This window comes from Bufo gargarizans, chromosome 1, assembly GCF_014858855.1.
Source record: "Bufo gargarizans isolate SCDJY-AF-19 chromosome 1, ASM1485885v1, whole genome shotgun sequence".
In the NCBI taxonomy this organism is placed as follows: domain Eukaryota; kingdom Metazoa; phylum Chordata; class Amphibia; order Anura; family Bufonidae; genus Bufo; species Bufo gargarizans.
The window spans coordinates 395,530,267-395,555,155 of record NC_058080.1 but is presented as its reverse complement, the minus strand read 5'-3'; the positions used below and the strand labels follow the sequence as shown (position 1 = coordinate 395,555,155).

The following is a 24,889-nucleotide window of genomic DNA, read 5'->3' as shown; positions in this document are numbered from 1 at the left end:
TGTGTTTATAAGCCTTAAGTCTACATATGTGTAGACAGTTGGGAAAAAATAAAAAATAAACTTTTTAGGATGATTTCACACATAGTTTTTTTTAGCAGTATTTTTCTGCACTTTTGCATTTTTAGTGGTGTTTTTTTGCTCCAGTGTTTTTTAACTCCAGCTTTAGATGTCAGCTGAAGACCTATGGGAAATATGAAATGCAAGACACACAAGAGTTTTTCTGCTACTATAATTTTTGTTCATTAGGTGTTTTTTGTTTCTTCTTTTGGCATTTTTTCAGGCGTTTTGCCAACATGTTCTCTACAGGAGAAATACACCATGAAGAAAACATTGGTGGTAAGACACAGTGGGGGTCATTTATCAAAGACCACTGTTTTGCACCGATCTTTGATATCAACTGTGCTGCCGGAAGATGCACTTAATTTAAGACTAGGCACACTCTATGCCAAGAAACTGGCATAAATATTAGTGAATTTGTTGGGGCGTCGGTATTTGCAGTGGCCCCACATCTGCCACTTTGCACCTAAATTTACATAGGCATTTAAAAAGTCATAAAATGGGGCTGTGTGGCTTTTACACCAGATACTGGTATAGGGAGTCATAATAAATGACCTCTACTGTGTGCAAAAACGCCAGAAAAATGCCACAAAAACAGAAGCAAAAAACTAAGGTACCAAATAAAGGTGCAAGAACTTATACTGGCATTTCTTATAGACAAAAAAAAATGATATACGGTAACCAAATTCATGTGTGTAAGGAGTTAAGGACCTTTACAGTGTCTAACTGGCATTATGGCTGATAACAAAAACTTGTCAGATCAAAAGTTTGACATATGTGCACACAAGAACATTGCCATTAACCCTGCTTTCACACCTGAGCGTTTCTCAAACGCGCGTTTTACGCGCGTTTTTGTCACGCGTTTTAATGCGCGTTTTTTGTAATAGTAAACGCGCGTTTGACGCGCGTTTGTGTGATTGACTGCAGTGTCCTATGGCCACAAACGCGCGTCAAAACGCCCCAAAGAAGCTCAAGAACTTGATTATGCGTCGGGCGTTTTACAGCGCGATCGTACGCGCTGTAAAACGCCCAGGTGAGAACCATTTTCATAGGGAAGCATTGGTTTTCATGTGTTGAGCGTTTTACAGCGCGTTTGAACGCGCTGTAAAACGCTCAGGTGTGAACTTAGGGTCAAGGAACACTAAAAACAGTATTAGGCCTCTTTCACACGACCGTTTTTTTTTCCGTTTTGCGGGCCGTTTTTTGCGGTCCGTATACGGTCCGTATACGGAACCATTCATTTCAATGGTTCCGCAAAAAAAACGGAATGTACTCCGTGTGCATTCCGTTTCCGTATTTCCGTTTTTCCGTTCCGTTTAAAGATAGAACATGTCCTATATTTGGCCGCAAATCACGTTCCGTGGCTCCATTAAAGTCTATGGGTCCGCAAAAAAACGGAATGCATACGGAAATGCATCCGTATGCCTTCCGTTTCCGTTCCGTTTTTTGCGGAACCATCTATTGAAAAAGTTATGCCCAGCCCAATTTTTTATATGAAATTACTGTATACTGTATTTGCCATACGGAAAAACGGAACGGAACAACGGAACGGAAACGGAACCACAACGGAAGCAAAAAACGGAACAACGGATCCGTGAAAAACGGACCGCAAAACACTGAAATGGACATACTGTCGTGTGAAAGAGGCCTTAGGCCTCTTTCACATGACCGTATGGATTTTTCAGTGTTTTGAGGTCCGTTTTTCACGGATCCGTTGTTCCGTTTTTTGTTTCCGTTGTGTTTTTGTTTCGGTTCCCTTTTTCCGTATGGCATATACAGTATACAGTAATTACATTGAAAAAATTGGGCTGGGCATAAAAATTTTCAATAGATGGTTCCATAAAAATGGAACGGATACGGAAGACATACGGATGCATTTCCGTATGTGTTCCGTTTATTTTGCAGACCCATTGACTCAAATGGAGCCAAGGAACGTGATTTGTGGGCAATAATAGGACATGTTCTATCTTTCAACGGAACGGAAAAATGCAAAACGGAATGCATACGGAGTACATTCAGGTTTTTTTGTGGAACCATTAAAATGAATGGTTCCGTATATGGATCGTATACGGAACGCAAAAAACGGCCCGTAAACGGAAAAAAAATACGGTCATGTTAAGGAGGCCTTAGGCTACTTTCACACTGGCGTTTTGGCTTTCTGTTTGTGAGATTCGTTCAGGGCTCTCACAAGCGGTCTAAAACGGATCAGTTTTTCTCTAATGCGTTCTGAATGGAAAAGGATCCGCTCAGAATGCATCAGTTTGCCTCCGTTCAGTCACCTTTTAACTCTGTAGGCTGCCTGCAGCGTTTTTCTGTCCGTCCTGGGATGCGGAGCGAGACGGATCCTTCCTGACACACAATGTAAGTCAATGGGGACGGATCTGTTTTCTCTGACACAATCTGGCACAATAGAAAACTGATCCATCCCCCATTGACTTTCAATGGTGTTCAAGACGGATCCATCATGGCTATAGAAGACATAATACAACCGGATCCGTTCATGACGGATGCATGCGGTTGTATTATTGTATCAGAAGCGTTTTTGCAGATCCATAACGGATCCTCAAAAAAGGCTAATGTGAAAGTAGCCTAAAAAATATAAGTATAAAAACAATATCCTGGTAATCTCATTTTTTGGGTTTTGTCTGAAATCATAACTGCAGACCATAAACATAAAATCAATGTATTGTTCTCTTAGGCTGCAGCCATGACTTCTTCCCCTCTGATGCTAGTGCACATGAGCCAGGAAGTTTAGGAGGAGCGGGCTGGGTTTAGGCTGGATACTTTTTGTTTTGTCTACACAGTGAGCATGACCATTTTGTATGAATAAATCTTCTAGTTACTAATAATGCAAAATAGACCAGCTGTAGTACACACATACAGTAGTACCAGCCATAGTACATACATAGTACCAGCAGCACATGCATAGTACCAGCCACAGCACATACAGCTATGCAGTGATAAGCCCTTCACTGCATTATTGGGCAGCTCTGAAAGCTGGGTGGCATGTGAAGGTATCCTGGAGACCAAACTACATATATAGTAAATACGGTTGTCCTGATACTATATTTATGGATATATGGGGTCATTTATCAAACTGGTGTAAAGTAGGACTGGCTTAGTTGCCCATGGTAACCAATTAGATTCCACCTTTCATTTTGGACAGCTCCTTTGGAAATGAAAGGTGGAATCTGATTGGATGCTATTGGCAACTAAGCCAGTTCTACTTTACACCAGTTTGATAAATGACCCTCATAGCGTATACAGAATGTACAAAAGTATGTTCTAAGTGTGGCCTCCGTTATATCTCTGCAGGGCTAGTTACCCAGCTTTCCCAGACTGCTGAATTCTAAATCTGCCTAGTTATGTAGTAATAAATAACTTCATATAGCTTCACCAAATTGCCGATCAGGGTCCCGGAAAAGCTGGTTCTGCAGCTGCATTAGTGACAGGTTAGATTCACAGAGTGGATCAGGCCGGCATTGTATGTATTTTATATAACCAATATATCACATAGTCCATTTGTACTGACATTTATTTCATGCCTATGGACCAACTACAAGACAAAATAATGGGGCAGACTTACTATTTCTGTTTCTTTGTGCTGCTTAGGGCTCATGCATACGAGCGTGTGTGTCCCGTGCCCGTGCTGTGGACTGCAAATAGCGGTCCGCAATGCACGGGTACTGGCTGAGTGCACACCATATGCAATGGGTCCATGATCCGCAAGCTACGCTTCACACCGCAAAAAGATAGAACACGTTCTATTTTTTTGCAGTGTGGAGGCACGGACCAAAATCCCATGGAAGTGCTTCCGATTCGTGTATCCGCTCTGCACAACTCCGTATCTTGTGGATTGCGGCAGTGGCTTAGCTAGAAATGACTGGGCCACAGCAAGATGGTGAATGGGGCCCCCCTCCCTTAGAAATTTTTTCACAACCGCTTCCCTTCATGCTCCTGTGGCTAGTAAAGATCGGCAGATGTTCCCTCCGTTTTCTACACTGTCTAAACTGTCACTGTATATAATGTCATTGTGTAATACTTTTGAGGGGGCCCTGACTAAATCCTTTAGTCCTCCTCCTCCTGGATGGGCCCCTTCTGGGTCAGGGCCCCAAAGCAATCGCTTCCCCTATAACTACGCTCCTGGATTACGGACTCATTCAAGCCAAAGTAATACAGAGTGCACATGGCTGGTGCCCGCATATTACGGACACGAGGCATACATGCTCGCATGCATGAGCTGTTATTCTGTGAAAAACTGGTTTAGATTATGTGTGACTTATTAATCTGTGCCAGAATACCTTCAGCTTTATGCGTCTCAGGCAGGGTTCACATCAACGCTTCAGATCCGTCAGAACAGAAAAATAAAAAGAAGGGATCCTTTATTTTGAGCATCCGTTATGCTCATTTTGCATCCATTTTTGTCAGTTACATTTAAGATGTGTTATTTTGGACGGTAGAAAAAAATTCCTCCTCACAGGACTTTTTTTCCTGTCTAAAATAACGGATCTCAGGTGGAACTGACAAAACTGGATACCCAAAAACGATCCTTTTTTTTCTGTTTTTCTGATGGATCAGAAGAACAGAAAACTAAACTGCTGATGTGAACCCAGCCTAAGTATTTACTAGTATCTATTCGGTAAAAAAAAAAAAAAAGGTACATCCACACGGACGTAAAATAAACTAAATAAATTCTGGAAAATCCAATATGGTGAAATCTATGATGAATCCGCAGCAAAAGTGAGGTGAGAGTTTACCATAGGCATCATAAATGGTGGACGCATTTAAGACCCTCATTGCAGGTCCCTTTAGGGTGCATTCACACAATATTATATTTGGTCTGATCTGCATTTTATTTTTGCGAATCGCACAAGGACCCATTCATTGGCCATAAAAAATGGAGACAACACAGAGATGCAAATGACAGAACTTGTCCTATTCTTGTCCATTTCGCGGACAAGAATAGGCCTTTATCTTTTCAGTGAAAAGTGCGGCATGCGCAGCGTATTTTGTGGATCCGTGTACGGATACGGCTGTGTGTGGATAAGTGGATGTAAAACGCTACGGATTTGGTAAAAGACACCAAAGTGTCAAGCCTGGCATTACTATAATCAATAAAAGGCAAAAAAAACAACCCATAAACCTAAGCTCCCTGAAGAGGTGAGGAGGGGGCTCAGCTTTCACTGCCTGGCACGGAAGGGGAGCTCCTTTCCTTTCCCCTCACACTAGTGACATCATGAAGACTAGAAGTTCCATCTAGCGGGGAATCCTCAGCAGGGAAGGAGGGCGGACAGCCAAGGGCTGGAAATGTGCCTCTGAGCTCTGCCTTCCCAGACCTGAGAGGCGGATTCAGCTCCTTGCTCCTTCCCCTCTCCGTGCCCAGAGTGGGGAGGAGGGGGTTATTGTGTGCATGGAGTGTCAGTCCTCGGACTGCTTTCTTGTGGGAGCATAGCCCCGGCTAGTCTGTGGGGTGGACGGCGCTGCTTCCTCCCGGGGATTACTCCGCACTGGGCTCTGCTATTGCTGCTGCTGGCGTCATGGAGTGACACTTCCTGGTGTCCCTGGAACTTCTTCTATGCGTCTCTGGTGCGTCATCTGCTTCTAGCTGCGTTTCTCCGTCCACCACCAAGGTGATGCCAATTGCCTCCGGCTCAGGACAGCCCTCTGCTCAGGACTCCGGCTGCTTTAGCCACTGTCACCCGGCTGACAGGCTACGGGACCCCAAGCAGCAGCAGCCAGCAGGAGGCGGTGACAGCGGGGGTGGTAGTGGAGGAGGAGGTGGGCTGTTGCCTTTCCAGATTTGCCTCAATCCCAGGCAGGCTGAAACGGGGGCCGAGGCTACTGCAGCCACCAGCAGAGAAGCTGGACTCAGCAGCACACTGCTGGCCGCTCCCCCCCAGCACCCACTTCTTGTGCAGGTCACCCCGTCTTTCACTTCCCCTTCCTCTTTTTTCCAGGCTCTGTCCTCTGCTTCCTCTCCCCCCTCATCTCCTCTGCCTCCTGCAGCTCCCTCCTTCCTATTCCCAGCTTTCCTGGAGCCCCCAAGGACTAGATTCCAGATCTAGGTCTGGATTCATCATGAACCAACAACATCAGCAGCAGCTGCATGGCTTGCCTGGGGTTACCCACTTCCACCATCACCAGCTCCAGACACCACCTCCTTACCTTATCTCAACTGCCCTGCATGGGCCAGGCATGGACAGAAATGATAACAACCCCCCAGAGGGAGCAAGGCAACCCCACAGTCCACCAGTAGTGGCAAGGAGGAGGGTAAACAGTCCGACCACCAATGAACACCACCATCATCATTACCACCATCACCACATACGACCTCCGGCAGGTAGGAGCAGATAAACCAGACTTCTCAGATATGTCACTTAATATGGTTTCAAAAGTTTACACACTAAACAGGGAGAACCTCACACAAGGGGTTATGACCAGCTCTGATCAAAGTCCTCCTCACTGTTAAAATAATATAGCCAATAATAGTATACTTCTTAACCCTTGTGTTATCTTTTCTCAACAACAACTGGTCATGAAAATGCTTTGTGGCTTTGGCTGGGTACCACCACAGGATGGAAGGTTAGGTGGCAGAAGATGAAGACTTGTGCTTTGAGCATCCTCGTATGATCTCCAAGGGACTTACGAAGTTAGATTCGTTTGTGTGTGTGGCTGCTCGAAGTGAAGAGTTAAGCCATGGTAAATCTGGAGATAGAAAGACGGTTAGGATGAGCCCAGAAGTTTCCGATTATGTGTTTTGAGGTCCTCTGGATCTATTGTGTGTCAGCAGAAATGAATGCGTTAAATGAGGAGGACCCTGGCAGTGAATATTAGTAGCTGAACGGGTTAAGGCAGTAGCCAAGGCACAGTTCCTCTCCTCTCCCTGCTGTCATACATTCCTGTAATGCTGGACACAAGGTCTTGCGGGCGGAGGTGGGAAGGAACTTGTAAGGGTTTTACTGCTGCTATATTTCCATCACATTTATCATTCGCTATATCACTTTATTTGTGAGCAGAGCACGGCGACTGCTGGATGTGACCACATGTGAATCAGATGACTAAGGATTTCTCTCATAGTCTGTATATGTCTAAGACATAGCAAGTCAATCACACCATTCCAGCCCTGGGGTCATGCTTGATCAGACAGACCTAAAGCATCCCTACAAATGCTTCCATACAAGTAAACAAGGTCATATCTATATTATATAGCATCAACATAGAATTGTTACAAGTCACATCAGTCCCTGACGCCAGTGAGACTCACAGGACAGATGTTTTTGGAGCGTGGGCTGAAGCCCTCAAAGAAGCATGCAGATGTTCTCCTTGCCCGGTTTCCAACTCAGGAGCTCGGTGCTGCGAGGCATCAGAGCATGCGTTTTACAAAACCTTAAAAATCTAACCATACTTCTAAAGAATTTCTCCTGTCTTCTACAATAATAACTTCAATCGAATTCTTGGTATTTAGTCAAATATTTAGCGAAAAACGTCTCTATTATGTGAAATTGATTAAAATATTGATGACTGTAGGGTCGGCTTATGTTTTGTGGCTGCCTTGGTGCAGCGATGGATAGGTTCGTCCGTCTTATGTTTTCTAAGTTCAGCAGAAAGAAACACACATTTTAGAGCTGTATCCTCCACTATGACTGGTACGGCACAGCTACTGCATGGTCCTGGCTGTTTCCACAGCTTCTGATCACTTTTATCTAGAAGAACATCTTAGCAGATCAGTAGATGGGATGTACTGTACTTTGAAAGTCATGATGACCCTTTTTTTCCTTACTCAAGGATTCTGTTTTTGTAAAAAAAAAAAGATATGAGCAAACGCTTGATACATTCTTTCCGGTATATCAGAAACTGGCTTAAAGGGGTAAGCCCATCTCAGACATTGATGGCGTATCGCTAGATAAGAGCAGGTTTTCACCTTCTGTCTCTACAACAAAGCACCCAAAGTGAAGGAGAGCACGCCACGCATTTGTGGCGAACTCTCCATTCACTGGTAGTCTCCCTCAATCTAGACCAGTGATGGCTAACCTCCGTCACTCCAGCTGTGGTGAAACTACCACTCCTAGCATGCTCCATTCGTTTCTGTGGAGTTCTGAGAACAGCCAAGCAAGTGTACATCTTGGGAGTTACCAGAGCTGGAGTGTCGGGAGGTTAGCCATCACAGATGTATATCAATCACAGTCTATATGAATTAGCGGATAGATGTCTGTCAGTCAATCTAGAATCAAGAATGTGACTTTCTTAGTGCTTCATAGGGCCAGATTCACTAATCCTGGCTAGACTGTAGACCGTATAAACGTAGCCTTTTTTTTTTGTATTTTTTTTGTCCACAGTGGCCCAGATTTACTAATGTGCCTGTGCCTAAAATGTGCATTAAAAGTGATACAATTTGCCTCAAACAGGGTTTCTACACTTTTTTCCCCACCTTCTCGAATAGGGCATGAAGACTCCTGGGAAAGGGGGTGGAGCCTAAGATGTGCCAGTTTGCCCCAAAATTGTGCCACCATTCTGTATCAAACAAAGCCAAGCAATAGTTGGTAATAAAGTTAGACAAAAATGTCTCTCCCTGCCCCAGATTTCTCATCCAGCCTGAGCCCATGTGATAAATCTGGTGGAGGTCTCGACAGCCGGTCTAAGCTTGTGCTATTTATAGGATCAGAAAAGCAAAAAACAAACGCAATGCAACAGCACTCTGCAAACCCAAATAATACAGCATCTAAAACAGCAGCATGCTCACTATAGGAAATATACCCAATGCTGTGCATAGCACTACCACTGGTATACGTTTGGCACTATTGTATATGCTTTATTTGTGAGTGCTGTTGCATTGATGTGCTGACTAACCCCTATTTTATTTATAGGATCAGTAAATCTGGGCCAGTATGTTTGCCCACTAGCGTTTTCTTCATGGTTTTTTTTTCCCTTGTGAAGATGTGACAGTGCCTGAAAAAATGCCAAGAGCTACTGTATGCTGTGTTTATGAAAAATGCACCAAAAACACATAATTGCAGAAGATGACGGCAAAAACCTATGTGTGAAAGACCCCTCAGCCAGACAGGCTGAAGATGAGCCCGATTTAACACAGTGGCTCATGCTGATCTTAGTTATGACCCTTTCTGCTAAACTAAGTCCCCCCTCATCGACCGAAGCACAGGGGAGCAGTTGTTTTTTTCAGCACATTTAGGCCTCATGCACACTACTGTGCCGTTTTTTGCGGTCCGCAATCCGGGGATCCGCAAAAAAACGGAAGCCGCCCGTGTGCCTTCCCGAATTTGCGAACGGAATGGGCGGCTCATTGTAGACATGCCTATTCTTGTCCGCATCACGGACAAGAATAGGACATGCTATATTTTTTTTGTGGGTCCACGGAACGGAGCAAAGGATGGGGACAGCGCACGGAGTGCTGTCTGCATCGTTTGCAGCCCCATTGAAGTGAATGGGTCCGCACCCGAGCCAAAAACTGTGGCTCGGATGCGGACCACAACTACGGTCGTGTGCATGAGGCGTTACTTCATAATTAGGTCCAAAATTTGACGTGACATCATCTGCCAGAAATGTGACAAACTTTGGTGCATTTTACACCAAATTTCCATTTTTCTGTAGATTTCTTTTCTCTTACAAGAATGGACTAGGGGTCATGCTGCAAAAAAATCCAGTTTTTGACCATGCTTATGGTAGCCTTACAGTGCATAGGTCGGCAGGATCAACCCTATCAAACCAGTCAAAATGCTTCAAAAAGCAAATTATGGCTTAAGTGCTACGAGAGCGGGCCATAGCCAACTCCTTTACTTGGACTCCCAGGACACTACCCCATCCAACTGGACGCCGGGCCCAGTCAATCAAATGGAGGGGGATTGTCCATGGAAGCAGATAAGAGGAGGTAAGGTGCACTTGCTGGCTAGCACCCACCCTCAGTGCACTTAAAGGGGTTTTCTCATCTCAGACAATGGGGGCATATCGCTAGGATATGCCCCCATTGTCTTATAGGACCCGCACCTATATCGAGAATGGAGCCCCGAAAGTGAAGGAGAGCGCACTGCGCATGCGCACCCGCCCTCTATTCATTTCTATGGGGCTGCCGAAAATGGCTTCATTGCCGTCTGCCCCATAGAAATAAATGGGAGCATGGGCCGCGCATGCGTGGCACGCTCCCATTCACTTCTATGGTAGAGGTGGGGATTAGCGCTTGGTGGTGGACGGACCCTGGAAAATCTGGGGTCCTCCAGCCACAGCGCTCCCTGCTCCGTTCTCGATATAGGTGCGGGTCCCAGCGGTGGGACCTGCACCTATCAGACAATGGGGGCATATCCTAGCCCCCATTGTCTAAGATGGGATTACCCCTTTAAGCCCTAATTTTCATATTTGTAAAAATACTTATTTCTCTTAAATTAAGCAACGGATCAGGGAAAAAGGTATGTTTTTAATCAGCAGAGTCAGCCCTACCAAGCATTATGGCTGGTTTAATAGGGTTGATCCTGTGGACAGATGCCCCTTAAAGGATTTTTTCTGGTTTGCATAAAGAGCCTCTGGGCTGTGGTCACGTGTTTATGTAACTAGCTGGGTAGGAGAAGCTATAAATTAGCCGGGCATTGTAAGGCTACTTTCACATTAGCGTTTTTTGCGGATCTGTCATGGATCTGCAAAAATGCTTGCATTACCATAATACAACTGCATGCATCCGTCATGAACGGATCCGGTTGTATTATGTCTTCTATAGCCATGACGGATCTGTCTTGAACACCATTTAAAGTCAATGGGGGACAGATCCATTTTCTATTGTGCCCATTGACTTACATTGTGTGTCAGGACGGATCTGTTTGGCTCCGCACCACATCACGGACAGAAAAACGCTGCATGCAGCGTTTTGGTGTCCGTCTCCGGATCGGAATGGAGGCAAACTGGTGCATTCTGAGCGGATCCTTTTCCATTCAGAATGCATTAGGGCAAAACTGATCCGTTTTGGACCGCTTGTGGGAGCCCTGAACGGATCTCAGAAACGGAAAGCCAAAACGCCAGTGTGAAAGTAGCCTTAGAGGTGGTGCTGGAGTGAATGGAACAAACACTGCGACTCTGAGGCAACGCACAGTGTAATCTTGAGAAGGTAGCAGTGTTTGTACAAGTGCCACCTCCTCTTAAAGCAGCTGATCAGTGGGGTGCCAGGAGTCAAACCACCGCTGATCAGATATTGATGACCTATCCTGAGGATAGGTCCTCAATATTACTGGCTGCACAAGCCCTTTAAGGCTAAAATTAGTTATGTCACCAAGAGGTTAAAAATGCACTTGTGTCCCAAATTGTGCGTTAACTATATTGACTTCAGACATAGATTCAAATTCTACAATAAAAAGGGCACATTTTTGGGAGGATTTTTCCAATTTTGAAGTTATTGCTGGTGGGTTAAGTAGTGATCTGGATTCTAGAAAATAAGGTTTCCGAGCAATCAGAAAAACATAAAACTCACAAATGTACATTGTATTCCAGATCTGCACGGTTCCTTCAGGAGGCGTAGACAAGCAGTGCTGTTATTGGGAACCCAAGGTTGGCGTCTCTTGACTATCTGCTGGTGCCGCAGTGCACATGTCCTGTGCTGTAGGCTGCAAAATTACAATACATAATTCAGTTCTACATTACATAACTAGAAGTATTTGGAAGCCCTTCTAAAGCGTTGTCATTTCATCCACACCCATCGCATTAAAATATGTCTAGACAACATTTCCAGTAGAATGTGGCACTGTCATAGAGCGTCTTTTCATAATTTCACACCTTGCCAATTGTAGGTGTGTTAGTGGAAATGGCTAGGGAGACAGCAGCTCAGCTAGCCTCAAAAAGGGACAACTGGATGGCAAAAGACGTAATGCATAGGAATCGTCTATCCTCAGGCTCCACAGCATCTACCAGATCGTGAACGAACACTAGAGGCAGCAACAGCCGAGAAGTTATTCAATAGGACTTTCAGGGATTGGGTTTTCATGTTTTGCACAATGCCAGTCTTCTGCTGGAATAGTGTAAAGCATGTCTCTGAAGCAGTGGAAGTATATTCTCTGACGTCATGATTCACAGCACTATGGTTTGATTTGCTTTTGATATTGAATCAGAATTTTGCTGCACTTTGTTGGAGAAAACTGAGGTACATGTCTTGCACCACATTTATTAACCATGGGCCCTAGTGCAAAAGTTCCCTCGGTGCTTTGTGGCAAGGGGCAGAGGAGTACATAGCACATTGAAACGGCACCTCCCCCTTCCCCCAATGCTAAATTCTCGACCTAACCCCTTCCCTCCAGCCAGAGGTGTAATTGACCAGCATGCACTTTATATAATACCGGTGTCTTCTTATGCACCGCAAGGGTCTTTGGGCCTCCGCAGACTCCTGGGCCTGGTAGCGACTGCTACCTCTGCACCCCCTATCCGTCTACAACCGCATGCATCCGTCCGGTTGTATTATGTCTTCTATATCCATGACGGATCCGTCTTGAATACCATTGAAAGCCAGTTGGGGACAGATCCGTTTTCTATTGTGTCTGCGAAAACGTCTTGCTCCGCATTACATCATGGACAGAAAAACGCTGTGTGCAGCGTTTTTCTGTCCGCGATGGGGACGCAACCAAACGGAACAAAACGGGGACACAACCGAACGGAACGGAATGCATTTTGGTGCATTCCGTTTTGTTCAGTTTTCTCCCCATTGACAATGAATGGGGACAAAACTGAAGCGTTTTCTTCCGCTATTAAGATCCTTTGACGGATCTTAATAGCGGAATTGAAAACGCTAGTGTGAAAGTAGCCTTACCTGAAAGAAAAGTGGATTTGTTCAAAATTTGCTACTCTGTGCCTAAATGTGCAACCACTGAAATGGCACCTCTGTTCTCCGGCACCATAGGGTGCTTAAGGGTATGTTTACATGGTGAAAACTTTTTTTTTTTTGCATCCCATTGTGAGGGTAAGGAGATTTAACAAGACAAAAGACTGTCAGATCTCCTTACCCTTGAGAGCGCACGCGCGGTGTCCGTGCGCTCGTCCATGAGTCAACGCTCACTGTAATTTTACCTTACCCATGCCCTGGTACTGCGCTTGTACAGAGGTGCCGTGCCGTGGTACTGCGCTTGCGCGGAGGTGCACACCCCCGGAAGTTACGTGGGGTAAGGGAATCTGACGAGGTAAGGTTTTCTGACAGAACACCGGCAGTGGATGTGCCTATGTTATGTAGAGGCCGGCTCCTCTACATAAGGCCTCATGCACACGACAGTTTTTTTTCACGGTCCGAAAAAACGGGGTCCGTGGGTCCGTGATCCGTGACCGTTTTTTCGTCCGTGGGTCTTCCTTGATTTTTGGAGGATCCACGGACATGAAAAAAAAGTCGTTTTGGCGTCCGCCTGGCCGTGCGGAGCCAAACGGATCCGTCCTGAATTACAATGCAAGTCAATGGGGACGGATCCGTTTGAAAATTGAGCCACAGTGTGTCATCTTCAAACGGATCCGTCCCCATTGACTTACATTATAAGTCTGGACGGATCCGCTTGCCTCCGCACGGCCAGGCGGACACCCGAACATAACTTGAAGCGTCCCCATCACCATGGGAACGCCTCTACATTAGAATATACTGTCGGATATGAGCTACTTCGTGAAACTCATTTCCGACAGTATATTCTAACACAGAGGCGTTCCCATGGTGATGGGGACGCTTCTAGTTAGAATACACTGCAAACTTGGTACAAGACTGCCCCCTGCTGCCTGGCACCACCCGATCTCTTACAGGGGGATATGATAGCACAATTAACCTCTTCAGGTGCGGCACCTAAAGGGGTTAATTGTACTCTCATATTCTCCTGTAAGAGATCAGGGCTGCCAGGCAGCAGGGGGCAGACCCCCCCCCCCCTCCCCAGTTTGAATATCGTTGGTGGCACAGTGTGTGCCCATCGCCCCCCCCCTTCCTCCCTCTATAGTTAAAAATCGTTGGTGGCACAGTGTGTGCCCATCGCCCCCCCCCCTTCCTCCCTCTATAGTTAAAAATCGTTGGTGGCACAGTGTGTGCCCATCGCCCCCCCCTTCCTCCCTCTATAGTTAAAAATCGTTGGTGGCACAGTGTGTGGCCATCGCCCCCCCTTCCTCCCTCTATAGTTAAAAATCGTTGGTGGCACAGTGTGCGCCCACCATCGCCCCCCTCCATCTTCCCCCCCCCCCCCCCATCATTGGTGGCAGCGGAGTTCCGATCGGTCCCAGTTTAATCGTTGGGGCTCCGATCGGTAACCATGGCAACCAGGAAGCTACTGCATCCCTGGTTGCCATGGTTACTTAGCAATAGTACAATTGTAGAAGATTCATACTTACCTGCCTGCTGCTGCGAGCTCCACCTACTGGTAAGTGAAAGGTCTGTGCGGTGCATTGCTAAAGAACTGTCACTTACCAGTAGGAGGAGCTCCCGGCCGGTCACAGACATCGCAGCAGCAAGCAGGTAAGTATGAATCTTCTACTATTGTACTATTGCTAAGTAACCATGGCAACCAGGGCTGCAGTAGCTTCCTGGTTGCCATGGTTACCGATCGGAGCCCCAGCCATTAAACTGGGACTCCGATCGGAACTCCGCTGCCACCAATGATGGGGGGGGGGGGGGGAGATGGAGGGGGGCGATGGTGGGCGCCAACGATATAGTTAAAAACCAACGATTTTTAACTATAGAGGGAGGAAGGGGGGGCGATGGGCACACACTGTGCCACCAACGATTTTTAACTATAGAGGGAGGAAGGGGGGGGCCATGGGCACACACTGTGCCACCAACGATTTTTAACTATAGAGGGAGGAAAGGGGGGGGGGCGATGGGCACACACTGTGCCACCAACGATTTTTAACTATAGAGGGAGGAAGGGGGGGAGATGGGCACACACTGTGCCACCAACGATATTCAAACTGGGGAGGGGGGGTCTGCCCCCTGCTGCCTGGCAGCCCTGATCTCTTACAGGAGAATATGAGAGTACAATTAACCCCTTTAGGTGCCGCACCTGAAGAGGTTAATTGTGCTATCATATCCCCCTGTAAGAGATCGGGTGGTGCCAGGCAGCAGGGGGCAGTCTTGTACCAAGTTTGCAGTGTATTCTAACTAGAAGCGTCCCTATCACCATGGGAACGCTTCTGTGTTAGAATATACTGTCGGAAATGAGTTTTCACAAAGTGAAAACTTAGATCAGAAAAAGCTTTTATGCAGACGGATCTTCGGATCCGTCTGTATGAAAGCAACCTACGGCCACGGATCACGGACACGGATGCCAATCTTGTGTGCATCCGTGTTCTTTCACGGACCCATTGACTTGAATGGGTCCGTGAACCGTTGTCCGTCAAAAAAATAGGACAGGTCATATTTTTTTGACGGACAGGATACACGGATCACGGCCTCGGCTGCAAAACGGTGCATTTTCCGATTTTTCCACGGACCCATTGAAAGTCAATGGGTCCACGAAAAAAAACGGCACAACGGCCACGGATGCACACAACGGTCGTGTGCATGAGGCCTAAGTCTGTGAAATGTTCTTCTATGCTTATTTTTATTTATTTTTACTACATTTTAAGATTACTGTGCCTTTCACAGGCACTGCAGGGAAAACATGACCGAGTGCCACAATGTGTCCTTCCAGCTCAGCCAACATAAGACATTTCATGCAGGCAAAGCCACACAGCAAGATTCAGGGCTGGCATGACGGAGGAGATGGGAGGGCGCGTTAACCTATTCATGGGGGTCAGTAGTGATGGCCTGGGCCTCAGACTTAGCTCAGTAACAGCTTTCTAGCCATTGCACCCAGTAGATGAGAGTGTGGTGAGCTCAGCATAGTGACTGCTTTCCATATCCAGACTAGGGCACAGCGCCCATGCAGGCTGATATATGATTGTCCATAGCAGCATATGTCCTGTAGCTCTGCTCTACCAGGAAGATCTTAATGGACTTAAAGGGATTGTCTCACTTTAGTAAGTTGCATTTATCATGTAGAGAAAGTTAATACAAGGCACTTACTGATATATTGTTATTATCCATATTGCTTCCTTTGCTGGCTGGATTCATTTTTCCTTCACATTATACACTGCTTGTTTCCATGGTTACAGACCACCCTGCAATCCAGCTGTGGTGGTCGTGCTTGCACACTATAGGAAAAAGCATCAGCCTCTCTGGTGGCAGGGACCATGGGAGCGCACATAGGCGCTCCCGTGCTTTTTCCTATATTGTGCAAGCACAACCACCACAGCTGGATTGCAGGGTGGTGGTAACCATGGAAACGAGCAGTGTATTATGTGATAGAAAAATGAATCCGGCCAGCAAAGGAAGCAATATGGATAATCACAATACATTAGTAAGTGCCTTGTATTAACTTTCTCTACATGATAAATGCTAGTTGCTTAGGTGAGACAACCTCTTTAATGTCCTCCACTAGAGATGAGCGAATTTCATATTTTGAAATTCGTTCACGCTTTGTTTGGTGGTAAAAGCAGAATTGCGTTATGGATTCCGTTACCATTGACGATAATGCAATTCTATTGCGGAATGCATAACGGAATGCCTTTAGAGGCATTCTGTTATTCATTCCGTCATAATAGAAGTCTATGGGCTGCATAACGGATCCGTCCCATTTCGGTTATGCAGGGGAGTCCTCTAAAGGCATTCCGTTATGCATTCCGTCATAGAATTGCGTTATGGTCCGTGGTAACGGAATCAATAACGCAATTCTGCTTTTACCACCAAACGAAGCGTGAACGAATTTCATAATATAAAATTTGCTCATCTCTATTCTCCACTCTCTCTTCTAATACCTCCTAGTTCACACACCAACCAGTCGCCGGCAATGGATGTAACATACCTCATACTGATTGCTGAATGTTATTGTATCCCTGTGATCATCTGTATCAGGCAGTCTGACCACTTCTAGAGTCATTCACTACGCATTTTGTGATTTAGATTATTGTTTCATGTTGAAATATAGTCAATAAATAATTTTTGGCATTTATACGAATGTGCAACTTGTGCTAGAATGTTTTTTTTTTATTTTTTTTTATTATAAGAGATGTTTAGTGATTAACTGAAAGTCCATTTCTGTGCAATTAATCATTCAATTTACCGGATTATTATGTAGGCGTTTATCTAATCAGTTTCCACAGAGTCTATAAGTGACCATACACATTAGGCCTATGTTGCGCAACAATTTTTATAATGGTAGTCTATAGTGTCGCACTGCAACATGCGACATACTGCGACGTGACAGTCGCAGAAAAATCCATCTCAAATGAATTTTTAGCAACTGTCGCGTCGCAGCATGTCGCAGTGCAACACCATTGGCTATCATTATAAAAATTGTCGCGCGACATTGTTGCGACAAATGTCGTCGTATAGACCTAGCCTTAGATGGTTTTCAGCTTCATCTGCCAGATATCTCTCTCTTGATTTTCATTGGCCACATGCACGTTGCGGAATATGTGTGGTTTTTCCACCCTGATCCCTGCAGCGTATTACAGTACCAGCAAAGTGTATGAGATTGCAGAAATCTCATGTACACTTTACAGATTTTTTCCATGCAGAAATTGACCCGCCTCGCGGATTTCAAATGAAATAGCACGCCAATTATGTTTTGCGGTTTTTCACTGTGTATTTCACCCTTTTCAATGGAAGAGTGAGATCTGCGGCAAAACCGCATCAATCCACAATTAGACATTTTGGATTTTGGTAAAGATCCAGAAGCGCACAGAAATCCACACGGAAAATAATGCAGATCTTATGCCGTGTGCTGATGGCCATAAGGAGAGGGACGCAAGCTGCTTATCTCCCAAGAACAAAAGGATCAGACGTGTTGAATTCCAACATTCCCGACCCTTCTCTCCCTCAACATATACTATTGGGGAGAATCAGAAGCCCCCTGTAGCCATTAGATGGTCAGCCAGTTCCCCCGAAATGAACGAGGTTCAGCCGACATACATCTAGTGTGCGTTTAAGTGAATGGAATAGCTTGCTGTTATTCTATTGTGTACAGGGCCAGGGAGACTATATATTTCCGGCCAGGTATTGCCATTAGGCTGGAATCACACATGTAGTTTTTGGTGCAGAGTAGAGCTGAGCAAATCAATTCATTCATCATTGCTTGATTGAGAGGGCTGGACATCTCGCTCAGCCCTGTCAATCTTGTGCCTGCGCCTCTGCTCCAAGTAGCTGTGCATGCACAGGGACTCTGCTTCCGATACTGGAGCAGAGACCGTTTATACGCCCGCTTACCAGACGTGTAGCAGCGGATGCACAGTTGCTGCTCCGGTAGCAGCAGCAGAGCCTGTTCACTTGCGTCGCTACACTGAGCAGAGAAATATTAGTCTTTCCTCTGTACTTTTCCTAACTTGTAAATGCACTCCTGATTCAAGAAACTGCATGAAAACTCCAGGTGTGGATCCAACCATAGATTCAGGCCCACTTACTTGTTTTTTTGTTTTTCACTGTGATTTGTTCTTTTTTCTTTAATAATGTAATCTCTGTCTAGAGCTGCAACACCTGAATCCTGCATGAGTTATACCATGGTGATGCAGTTTAGTAAAGAACTTAAAGGTGTTATTCCATGTAAAAAGTGAAAATCAAACATCATATCTTACATGACAATCTCTTTCTAACAAAGCTAGAACCAGCCCTGTACCTCACATGGATCCAGAGATCTCCCCATCCATTGCTCTGCTAGATTTATATCAAGCTGACAGCTCAAGGGGACGTGTCTTTTCTGCTGCAGCTAAAGGGGCGTGTCTTATCTGCTGGAGCTCTTAGCCTATCACAGCTCAGGAGGCAGTTAAAGGACAAATCTGAGCATGTGCGGCCACCTCAGTGAGCAGGTCAAAGAAATGGTGGTGCTCTACAGATAGATGTCATTAAATAACTCTGTAGCTATACAAAATTTGTAATTACATACAATTACGAATTTATTCAAATCCATGTGCTGGTTTGAAAACTGTAGAATATTTTTCGTGGGAAAACCCCTTTAAGGTGGCTGCTTGTTCAGTGGACGTGCAGAACTGTATTTACATGCAGTGATCACCTCCACAGTATGAGGCTGAGGGATGGCTATAATATGATTGCTCATCCTCATAGAGCTGTATTGTTTCTGGGCAGCAGATCACTGTTTAGACAGCACGATCTGCTGCCCAGAAAGGATAATTTAGGTGCCTGCACGTTTTGCTTGTTCATCGGGTGATCTGCTGCACCTTTAGACGGGGAGATTTCAGGAATGAGCATTCGCGGGAATATTCGTGCCCGATTATCTGGCCAAGTACAGACTGTTAAATGAGGCTGCATTGTGGCCATTTTAATGAGCCAAATAATAATTTGGTTTACAAACAGTTGTACAAATTATTGCTAAGCCTAGACCTTTGTCTCATTCTCCAATACCTCTGCATTGTGTTAACAGTAGACTCCATTGTAGTGCTGTTTTATTTTTCTGCCCTGAGAAATTTGTTTAGGTCATTGCAAAATATACCTGATGTAAATGGATATGCAGACAATTGTCCCATGAATGAATTATGAGCCTGAGTGGAGGAAAAACCGTAACGTCTCCACTCGGATCGGACAGGTTTTCAACTGTATGTTCTGTGTGAGAACAACCCTATTGGCCCATAATGTCTCCCATGTATGAACCCATCTGCTGTAAGTTATACGTAGGTTGTAATAATAGAAATGAATAAGTCTATTACGACTGCTTGTAGAGTCATAAATGAAGACCTCCACTGTCTAAAGGTGGCCTTACACATTTCATTAAAGGGGTTCTGCAGTTTGTTTAAACTGATGATCTATCCTCTGGATAGATCATCAGCATCTGACCGGCGGGGGTCCAACACCCGGGACCCCTGCCGGTCAGCCGTTTGAAAAGGCAGTGACACTGGCAGTAGCGCCGCGGCCTTCTCGCTGTTTACCGCAGGCCCAGTGATGTCACGACTAGTATCAACTAGCGCGGGTGGGGCTAAGCTCTGTTCACTTGAATGGAGCTCAGCACTGCCAAGACCATTGATACTAGTCGTGACGTCACTGGGCCTGCGGTAAACAGCGAGAAGGCCGCGGCGCTCCTGGAGCGCCGCTGCCTTCTCAAACAGCTGATCGGCAGGGGTCCTGGGTGTCGGACCCCCGCCGATCAGATGCTGATGATCTATCCAGAGGATAATCATTAGTTTAAACAAACTGCAAAACCCCTTTAATGTTGGCTGACCCCTGATGTGTATTGGAGCGCACTGTCTTTTCCCCTATGGCAGGGGGAAAGAAGGATCGGGCTGTTGGATTTCTACATGCGTGATCTTTTTGTTCTCAGGGAAGATAAGCAGCTGTTAGAGGTAGTGGCAAAAGATGCTCATACACCTTCTATAGTAGCTTGCCCAATGCTCATTCAGCTGATACCTCCACCATACACATGCACGCTTGGCTTGGGCAACCATGCATATGTACTGAATGGAGAGAGGGGAGGTAAGCCGCTGCCAGGGATTCCCAGCCAGTGTCCTATGCTGTTACTTGCCTAAAGCTGTGTAATGTTTGCAGTCTGAGGACAATTCAGCTTAGAATGGCCATTCTTCTCTCTTCTGTTTTTGAGACATCCCCCCTGACCTCTCTTCCAATTCAGAACACATGAACTCTAGGCCAAGCCCAGAGTGCAAGTGTATGGGGAGGGGGGTTTGAGGACAGCTGAAGTATGTGACCAGCCTAATGGCACATTAAAGTTTCTCAACCATCAAACATGTCAGCTCAGAGAAAATGAAATAAAGGGGGATGTGGCTTTGCTCAGATATTGCTGTCACTTTAACGCTGGGCAGCGGCTATAGAGCACCCCTGCTTGCACTAATTGGGGCTGGAGTGGAGAGGCTGGACATGGGAGGCACAAACCGCACACAGCACAACGCTGAGGGAGATACTTTCATTTCTCTAATGCTGGTGACATCATAGGGACAAGAACTCCTAAGGATCAAGTCATACAGAGCAGGGAATCCTCGTCAGTGAAGGAAGGATATGATATGGTGCAGAACCGAGTGCTGGATATGTAGCTGAAGTGTGCCTTTATAGAGGTTACTTAATCCTTCCCTTGTCCAGGCACAACACAGGGAGGAGAAGACATTGGGTGGCTCAGATGTAGTGTTGCTTTTCCCAATTTATCTCAGTCCCAGCCAGACTGAAACAGGGGCTGAGGCTGCTACAACCGCCAACAGAGAAGCTGGGCTCAGCAGCAGATTGCTCGCCTCTTCCCCTTCCCCCAGCACTCTCCTCTTGTGAAGATCACCAGTCTTTCCCTTCCTGATCCTCGCTCCAGGCTCTTCTCTGCTTCCCTTTTGCTCATATCTCCTCCTCCTAGTGGTTCTTGCTTGCTATTCCCAGCTTTCCTGGAGCCTCTCAGGACAAGATCCAGATTTAGGTCTGGATTCATCATGAACCCACAACGGCAGCTTGGCATGGTACCTCACTTCCATCGCCAGCTACAGACACCCCCACCTCCTCATCGTATGTCTAATAGCATGCATGGGACAGGTATTGACAGAAACTATAACAATCCATCAGAGGGAGGAAGGCAACCTCAAAGCCCCCCAGTAGTGGCCAGGAGGCGGGTAAACAGTCTGACCACCAATGAACACCACCATCACCACATACGATCTCCAGCAGGTAGGAGCAGATATTACTGATTGCATGACGTTAGAACTTCTCAGGTATGCCACATATGCTTGCAAAAGTTCACATGCTCAGAAGTAGAGAGTAAATGACATGAACTCATCCTGACATTTCACCACTGTTATATTGTAAAAATAATTTACAGGATTAAAATGATGGGACAGATTTACCGATACTGTCCAAGGCTTATTTCACACGAGTGAGTTTTCCGTCTGGGTGGGTACCGTAGTGTCTGGACTGAACCCATTTCAATGGGTATATGCACATGAGCATTGTTTTCATCTGTCTGTTAAGGAAAAATTGTAGCATGTTCTATCTTCATCCGTTTTTCATGCAGGACTGATCCATGTAAGTCAATGGGTCAGTGAAAAAAACACTCATTGCATGCAGATGCAGTACATTTTTCACTAATGGTTGATAGAAAATGTTGAGTGTTATTGTTCAGTTTTTCTTCACATGCGTAAAAAATGGATGCAATTTTGACGGAAAAATGCTAAATGCAGTCACAGACAAAACGCATGGAAAACCATCAGTTTTTCACTGAACAGAACATAAAGGGGTTAACTGGGTTGCTCCGCAATCCTGTGCGGCAGCCACTTCCGGGATCCCATGCCGTACATTGGGCGCGGGATCCTAGCCTGGGGTTAGAACCTGCAGCGCATGCGTGAGTCTAAGGCCTCTTTCACACTTGCGTTGTCCGGATCCGGCGTGTACTCCACTTGCCGGAATTACACGCCGGATCCGGAAAAACGCAAGTGAACTGAAAGCATTTGAAGACAGATCCGTCTTCAAAATGCGTTCAATGTTACTATGGCAGCCAGGACGCTATTAAAGTCCTGGTTGCCATAGTAGTAGTGGGGAGCAGTATACTTACAGTCCGTGCGGCTCCCGGGGCGCTCCAGAATGACGTCAGAGCGCCCCATGCGCATGGATGACGTGCCATGTGATCACGTCATCCATGCGCGTGGGGCGCCCTGACGTCACTCTGGAGCGCCCCGGGAGCCGCACGGACGGTAAGTATACCACTCCCCACTACACTTTACCATGGCTGCCAGGACTTTAGCGTCCCGGCAGCCATAGTAACCATTCAGAAAAAGCTAAACGTCGGATCCGGCAATGCGCCGAAACAACGTTTAGCTTAAGGCCGGATCCGGATTAATGCCTTTCAATGGGCATTAATTCCGGATCCGGCCTTGCGGCAAGTCTTCAGGATTTTTGGCCGGAGCAAAAAGCGCAGCATGCTGCGGTATTTTCTCCGGCCAAAAAACGTTCCGGTCCGGAACTGAAGACATCCTGATGCATCCTGAACGGATTTCTCTCCCTTCAGAATGCATTAGGATAATCCTGATCAGGATTCTTCCAGCATAGAGCACCGACGACGGAACTCTATGCCGGAAGAAAAGAACGCAAGTGTGAAAGAGCCCTAAATCTCTCACCACAGTGCTAGCGAGAGATTTGGACTCAGGTTCTATCATCAAGCTAGGATCACATGCCCAATGTACGGCACTTGAACCTGGAAGTGTGCACCACATGGGATTGTAGCACAACCCGGATATCCCTTTAAGGCTTATTTCACACGAGCGATATGGAATGAGTCGGGGTCTATTTAGGGGAAAACTGATGGTTTAACAAGCAAGTTTAATCAGTTTCTCTGTGATTGCCTACAATGTTTCAGTTTTTTTTTCTGAGTGGATGCTGTGATGGACTGAACCGTCACTAGGGCCCCATGCACACGGCCGTGTTTCACAGCCGTGTGCGGGCCGTGGAACCGCGGCCTGGATCCCTCCTGAGAGCAGGAGCGCACGGCGTCACTGGTTGCTATGACGCCGTGCGCTCCCTGCTGCCGCCACAGTACAGTAATACACTGGTATGATCTATACCAGTGTATTACTGTATTGCGGCGGCAGCAGGGAGCGCACGGCGTCATAGCAACCAGTGACGCCGTGCGCTCCTGCTCTCAGGAGGGATCCAGGCCGCGGTTCCACGGCCCGCACACGGCTGTGAAACACGGCCGTGTGCATGGGGCCTAGGGCTGCTGAAGAGGCCTGAGGGCAAGCCTTCTTCCTATGGACTATGGACCCAGAACTATGGAGGACCCCCCCCCCGACTCATTATTCTACAAAGGGAAAAATGGGTAGTTTCTGCCTGTGAGTGATTACGTTATCCCATTGTTTTGATTAATTGTATCACATGTGTGTGTTTTCTGCCTGTAACTGCATGTGATTTATGTAAAAACTGTCTCAGTCTTCCACAAGGTCCCCATGGGGAGTGTCCCTTGCTGGAAGACCTGCATAAAAGGCTGGCATGTAGCCTCATTAAAGTGTCCTGTTATACCCTTCATGAAGTATGGGCTCATGTTTGGGAGATTGGAGAACTACACTCTGGGGGTTGCTATAATCATTATACTCTCCATAGTATAATCCCTAGCTCCTGTAAGAGCTGTTCCTGTTTCTGCATCGCTCTCTGAAGGAAGAGAGGTTCACCCACTGGAACTTCAAAGCCCTGTTGTAGGCCCAGGGTGGGTAGAAGACGGCTAGATCCCGACCAAGCTGTGGCGGTTCATGGGGTTGGCAGTGCTTACAATGTCAAGTGGAGTGCTTGGAGTCCTCGGGAAGCACTAGGAGCATCCATCAACGGAGGTACCCAGTCGGGGTGCCAGGAGATCCGTTACAGATGCAATTAAGGCTACTTTCACACTCGCGTTTGGTGCGGATCCGTCATGGATCTGCACAGATGGATCAGTTCAGATAATACAAACGTCTGCATCCATTCAGAACGGATCCATTTGTATTATCTTTAACATAGTCATGAACGGATCCGGTTGTATTATGTCTTCTATAGCCATGACGGCTTGAACACCATTGAAAGTCAATTGAGGACGGATCCGTTTTCTATTGTGCCAGATTGTGTCAGTGAAAACAGATCTGTCCCCATTGACTTACATTGTGTGTCAGGACGGATCCGTTTGGCTCAGTTTCATCAGAAGGACAACAAAACGCTGCAAGCAGCGATTTTGGTGTCCGCCTCCAAAGCGGAATGGAGACCGAACGGAGGCAAACTGATGCATTCTGAGCGGATCCTTTTCCATTCAGAATGCATTAGGGCAAAACGGATACGTTTTGGACCGCTTGTGAGAGCCCTGAACGGATCTTACAAACGGAAAGCCAAAACGCCAGTGTAAAAGTAGCCTAA

General features: G+C 46.3%; 1 protein-coding gene across 1 annotated transcript in view; it reads left to right on the top strand.

Annotated features, from left to right (window-relative positions):
• The first annotated feature begins 5,372 nt into the window (after positions 1-5,372).
• RNF38 (ring finger protein 38) overlaps positions 5,373-24,889 on the top strand; it is a 315,609-nt gene continuing 296,092 nt past the window's right edge. Inside the window, 2 exon segments of the mRNA XM_044270790.1 lie at positions 5,373-6,110; positions 6,112-6,397. Of these exon segments, the coding sequence (XP_044126725.1) occupies positions 5,691-6,110; positions 6,112-6,397 (706 nt within the window). The 5' untranslated portion in view covers positions 5,373-5,690.